The sequence below is a fragment of the Tachyglossus aculeatus genome, chromosome 23, assembly GCF_015852505.1.
Source record: "Tachyglossus aculeatus isolate mTacAcu1 chromosome 23, mTacAcu1.pri, whole genome shotgun sequence".
NCBI classification, from domain to species: domain Eukaryota; kingdom Metazoa; phylum Chordata; class Mammalia; order Monotremata; family Tachyglossidae; genus Tachyglossus; species Tachyglossus aculeatus.
In genome coordinates, this window is record NC_052088.1 from 1,383,988 (window position 1) to 1,390,248 (window position 6,261).

Consider the following 6,261-nt stretch of genomic DNA (forward strand, 5'->3'; position numbering starts at 1 on the left):
CGCTTATGCGCGGATTATCATGTCATTCTCCAGACGTGCCAAGGAGCATGGCGGATCAAGGGAGTAAATCCTTCCGGGCTGGGTTTCGGGACCGAGTGCCTCACCGGCACAGGCGGAGAGATGCCAAATGCGGGATAATGGAATTCGTTCAAGATGACACAACTTTTATTTGCCTTTTTGGCGGATCGGAGAAAGTAAATTTGCTCTCACAGGGTTTTTTTGTTTTTTGTTTTTTGTTTTTTTTTAAAAAAGCAACCCGAACAGCACAGCGTTTACATTTATACTCTCATTCTCTACCTGCGCAACCCGGCTCTCGGAGGGAGTAGGTGCCCGAAAACACCCCGGCAGTTCAAGGCCTCGAGGGTCCGCCCTCTTCTTCGAACGAAGCCTGGCTCGGGACGGTCTTATCTTGAGAGGGCTCGGCCTGCGGGTCTCGTTTCTTTCGGCGGGACCTCTGGATCACTCCGGGGACGAACCGGGGTCCGAACTTCATGCACAGTAGGATCACGGAGACAAGGAGAAGGAAACAGATGCCCAGGACGATGAGCAGGATGTACAAATGGTTCTGGAGCTTGGCAGGGGCGGGCCCGCTGTCGACGCTGCCCCCGAAACCGTGGACGTCGCAAAGGGGGGGCTCCCAGCCGTACATACAGTGGCAGTGCTGGTGATTGTTGCACACCCCTCTCCCGTGGCACGTGGCCGGGTTACAGTCGTGTCTCAGGGCGGAAATGTCGACACACTTCCTGGCCAGGCACATCTTCCTCGGGCCGCACATGGTCCCGTCCCGCACGTGCCCGACATCAACGACGTTCATCCCGAAGTGGTAATCGGTCCCCCAGCAGACGGTGCCATTGAAGAGCGTCTGGAGGACGGTGGTGTGCTCCTCCAGGCGGGGGATCTCCCGAACGTTTTCGCACTGGAGCCTCCCACACAGGACATGGTCCTCGGCGCACTTGAGGTAGCCGTCCCTCCCCATCCCGCAGTTACCAAACCGATCGCCCTCCATGTTCACTGTCCGGAAGCAACCCGCCGAGGCGCTCCTGGCCCCCGGCCCGAAGACGCTCCGGCACTGCCGGTTGTGGCCGTGGCAGACGTTATCAAAACACAGGGCGTCCTCCTGGCAGGGGGTGCCGTCCAGCATGTAGACGTCGCCGGGGCAGCGGGCCGAGACGCCGTCGCAGTACTCGGGCAGGTCGCAGTCGCCGGCCTGCGGGCGGCAGAGCTGCCCCGCCGGGAGGGTCCGGCACCTCTCGCAGCATCCCCCCACGGAACAGGTGGCCCCGGGCCGCAGCCTGCAGTTGGACTGGCAGCAGGGATCCTCCCGGCACTCCCCGACCGTCCCGCAGTCACACTCCTCCCCGCCTTCCAGAACGCGGTTCCCACAGCGCTCGACAGTGACGAGCGCGGCAGGCCCGGGGACATTGGTGAGGCACTTGCCCTGCCTGCTCGTCGCGTCGAAGAACTCCCGGTAGCTGCAGTTGCTGAAGACATCCGTGTCGGCGGTGAACTCGCTCATGATGCACTTGTCCCGCTTGCAGACGCAGCCGGCCGTGTCGTGAGTCATCCCGAAGATGTGGCCCTGCTCATGGGCGAAGACGACGGCGAACTTGAGCAGGTGGTAGTCGAAGAAGGAGAGGACGGCGGAGGCGTAGTGGTTGTTGCAGATGGTCTTCACGTAGGCCAGCCCCAGGGTGATGCCGTACTGCTGGTTGACGATCAGGTGGGCCGAGTCGTAGGAGAACCGGGGGAGCAGGTGCCCCCGCTGCCAGGCGTTGAAGTCGGCCAGAACCTTCCCGATGCTCCGCGTGACATCGACACGGTTGCCGTCCGTCCAGATCTCCAGGCCCACCAGGTAGACGCGCACGTCGAGCAGCCTGTAGAGGGTGTCCACCAGGTTGAGGACGTCCAGGACCTGCCTCAGCACCCTGCTCTGGTTCTTGCCGGACAGGACGAAGCGCGTGTTGTCCACCACCACGGCCAGCTCCAGGAAGCGGCTGTGCGTCCACCGCCGGTCGTCGTCGGGCGACTCCGTGGGCTCCGGGGCCGCCTTCCCCTGCATCTCGGAGGCCTGCCGCCGGATCTCCTCCTCCGTCACACCACACCAAAGGCCGGGGGTCTCCGGGCCGGCCTCCCCGGCCCCCGTCCGGGAGAGCGCGTGCTCGAAGCCGGCCGAGGCCGGCAGGGGCTCGATCTCGTAGACGAGGGGGCCCAGCTGCAGCATCCCGCGCAGGCCGCCCGTGCACGTGCTGAGGGCCACCAGGGACTCCGGGGTCCCCTCGACGAAGCCGTGGTAGTAGCAGTCGTCAGGGACGAAGGGCTGGTCCACGGTCAGGGCCCCGCGGTCGGTGTAGGTGAAGACGGGCAGACGGGGGGCCAGCAGCAGCTTCTTGGGGCGCAGGTGGAGCAGGCGGCTCTGGCCGTCCACGGGCAGGACGTAGGAGAGCGCCCCGGGCACGTCGGCCTCCCCGGCCCGGCCTCGGGGGGTCACTCTCCGGGGCACCACCACCACCGCCTCGGGGCGGGCCGAGCGGGCCGGCAGCAGCGTGCGCAGCCCCAGCAGGACCAGGAGGGCCCGCAGGAGGAGGCGGCCCGGGACCCCCGCGCCCCCCATGGCGGGCGGGCGGGCGGCCCGGCCCGGCCCGGCCCTGCCCTGCCCGCTCCGGGGGGCGGCGGCCACCGCCGGAGACCTCGGGAGGCCCGAGGTCCGCTGAGCGATCCGGCCCTCGACGGCCCCTCCTCCCCGCGCCCCCTCCTCTTAACGGCTCTTCCCCTTCGGAGGCTGGGGCGGGGCCGGGGCGCGGGGGGCGGGGCGAGCCCACGTGCCCGTTAGGAGGCACGGACGGAAAGAATCGAGTAACCCGCGATGGAGCCAACTGCGTGGCGGGGCTGCCCGCTGCAGTCCCCCAGGGCGCTCAGTACAGTGCCTGGCACATAGTAAGCGCTTAACAAATGCCATTGTTATCATTAGTATTACTTTCATCGGTGGTTAGAGACCGGGCCTGGAAGGCAGAAGACCGGGGTCCTTAGTCCCCCTCCACCACGTGCCTCCTGGGTGACCTTGGGCAAGGCGTTTCCCTTCCTGTGCCTCAGTTTCCTTATCCGTAAATTGGGGGGGCCGGGGCGTGTCCTCCTTCCCACTTTGTGAGTATGGGGCTGGGAGTCAGGAGGGCCTGGGTTCTAGTCCCGGGTCCACATACCTGCCCGGTGACCTTGGGCGAGTCACTTCCCCGGGCAACCTCCCTCAGTTCCCTTCGCTGCAAAACGGGGATTTAATACCCGTCCTCCCTCCTGCTTGGACCATGGGACCTGATTAACTGGTTTTACCCCAGCGCTCAGTAATCAATCAATCGTATTTATTGAGCGCTTACTGTGTGCAGAGCACTGTACTAAGCGCTTGGGAAGTACAAGTTGGCAACATACAGAGACAGTCCCTACCCAACAGTGGGCTCACAGTCTAAAAGGGGGAGACTACAGTAGAGTGCTTGGCACACGGTAAGCACTCAAGTATCACAATTATTATTATTAGATCGGGTCACTGGAGCAAGGCCAGTATTGGCAGCGGGTCTCACGCTTGTGGGAAAGAACACAATCTCTAGCTTTTTCGTGTGGTTTTTGCCCGGTGAATTCCAGGAAGAGTCTTTTATCAGCGGCTTTGGCATCCTTTGGAAGGTACCCTTAAAACTCGGCTCCTTTTTGGCCTGTTGAATCGCTTGCTGGCCTCTAAACCACCAACCAGCACTGCCCGATCAAGAGCAGCACATTTACTTGCGGGTCATCGCCGTTTCAGAATCGTTCTCTCACTTAGACTTGCGGCGCCACTACCCAGAATGAAACCGACTGTATTATTTTTACCTGGGGTTTCAGAAGTCCTTCCAGAAAAGTCATTTAAGCCTCTCTAAAAATCTTCCCTCCACGTCTCATCGTCGGATGAGCTGTTTAATGGATCATCAGAATCTCCCACTATTTCTCCTTTTCCTTCTTTCCCCCATCTTTTCTCATCTCTCTATGCGGGTACCTTCATTTCTGGAGGATTATAATCCTTGGCTTGCTTCCTTCCAACTAGTGTTGGGAGATTACAGTATATTATTCTATTCTAGTAACCTGCTCTTTGGCTGGAGATTCACGTTTCTGACTGTTGAGCGGTCTTAAGTTTGGTCTCCATGTTCTCCTTCATTCTCTCATATTTATGGAGCCATGGGAGAGTACATTCCAACAATAAACAGACACATTTGGCCTACAGGAAATAAAACTCAGGGCTGGGAATTACAGGACCTGTTCTACTGGCTTCGCCATTTACCTGCTGTGTGGCAAAGGGCAAGTCACTTAACTGTGCCTCAATTCCTTCATCTGCAACATGGGGCCTCAATTCCTGTTCTCTCTCCTACCTGGACTGTAAGCCCCATGTGGGACCTGATGATCTTGTATCTACCCCAGCGCTTAGTACAGTGCTTGGCACATAGTAAGCACTTAACGAGTACCTCAGTTCCATAGGCCCCTGGGTTGCCAACTGCTTGGAATGATTATTACAATCAGTGTCAGCCAGTCAGTCAGTTGTGTTTATTGAGTGCTTACTGTGTGCAGAGCACTGTACTGAAGTGCGTGGGAGAGTACAGTATAACCATAAACAGAATGAAAATGAATGACTTTCACGTTTTATCAGTGACGGGTTAAAAGCTAGCGGACAAAGTACGGGCCTGGGAGTCAGAAGGACTTGGGTCCTAACCCTGGCTCCGCCACTTGTCTGCTGTGCGACCTTGGGCAGATCATTGCACTTCTCTGGGCCTCAGTTACCTCAAACGGGGATGAAGACTGTGAGCCCCATGCGTGGGACATGGGCTGTATCCAACCCGATTAACTGGTATGTACCCCAGTGCTTAGTACAGTGCCTGACACAAAGTAAGCACTTAACAAATACCATTAAAGAAAAAAGCGGCAAGGGCAGGCTTTTGGGGGGGAGGTGGAGGTTGAGGCCAGCTTGATTGATGATGGACAACTTGACTTAATTATTATTATTATTACTATAATAACCATGGTATTTGTTAAGCACTTACTGTGTGCCAGGCTCTGTACTAAGCACTGGGGTAGATACAACTTGATCAGTTGGACAGAGTCCCTAATCCGCAGGGGGCTCACAGTCTTAATCCCCGTTTTGCAGAAGTGGTAGGTTAGGCCCAGAGAAGTGACGTGCTGCTGGAGAGGCTGAGGGAGGCCTCATGGGCTGGGAGACTGAGTTCATGCAAAGTCGGTCTGGGGGAAAGGGCCCGGGCCTGGGAGTCAGAGGACCTGCCTTCTCCTCCCCGCTCCGCCACTTGTCTCCTGTGTGACCCTGAGCAAGTTCATTCGATCGTATTTATTGAGCACTTACTGTGTGCAGAGCAAGTCCCTTCTCTTCCCTGGGCCTCAGTTCCCTGATCTGCAAAATGGGGATTGAGACTGAGTCCTACGTGGGACAGGGACTGTGTCCAACCCGATTATCTTGGCTATACCCCAGTGCTTTGTACATTGCCTGGCACATTACTAAGCAAGCGCTTAACAACTACCATCAGTATTATTATTATTATTGGTATTATTTGTGGATGGAGCCCAGGCCTGGGAGTCAGAGCCTCTGGGTTCTCATCTTGGCTCCTCCCCTTGTCAGTCAGTCAATGATATTTATTGAGCACTTACTGTGTGCAGAGTACTGTACTAAGCGCTGGGGAGAGGACAATGTAATGATATAACAAACACATTCCCTGCCCATAATGAGCTTACAGTCTGGAGGAAGAGTACTGTGTAACCCTGGGTGAGTCACTTCACTGCTCTAGGCCTCAGTTCCCTCATCTGCAAATGGGGATTAAGACCATCCAAACCGATTAGCTTGTATCTATCCCGGCGCTTACTACTGCGCCTGGCACATAGTAAGCACTTAAATACCATAAAAACTAGAGGAGAGAGAGGAGACAGAGAGTACAACTTAAGCAGTAATAATAAAAGATTTACCAAAGAGTATCAGTTAAACTATGGTATTTACGGAGCACTTAGTATGTGCAGAGCACTGTAGTGAGTGCCTGGGAGAGTACAACGTTGGTAGACATGTTCCTTGCCCATAGGGATTTCAGAGGGGGGAGACAGACCTTAAAATAAATACCTGAATTATGGGTATGTACATAAGAACTGTGGGGCTGAGAGTGGGGTGAATATCAAGCGCTAAAAGGGGACCAATCCAAGTGCAAAGCAGTGGAGAAGGGAGAGGGAATAGGAAGAAAAAAGGTTTCATCGGGG

The 6,261-nt window shown here is 56.9% G+C and overlaps 1 protein-coding gene across 1 annotated transcript; it reads right to left on the reverse strand.

Annotated features, from left to right (window-relative positions):
• Window positions 1–2,611, reverse strand: LOC119944512 (disintegrin and metalloproteinase domain-containing protein 20-like). Its single transcript, XM_038765461.1, has one exon. The coding sequence runs from the start codon at window positions 2,609–2,611 to the stop codon at window positions 350–352; it is 2,262 nt and encodes a 753-aa protein (XP_038621389.1). The 3' UTR covers window positions 1–349.
• Between the last annotated feature and the right edge of the window lie 3,650 nt (window positions 2,612–6,261).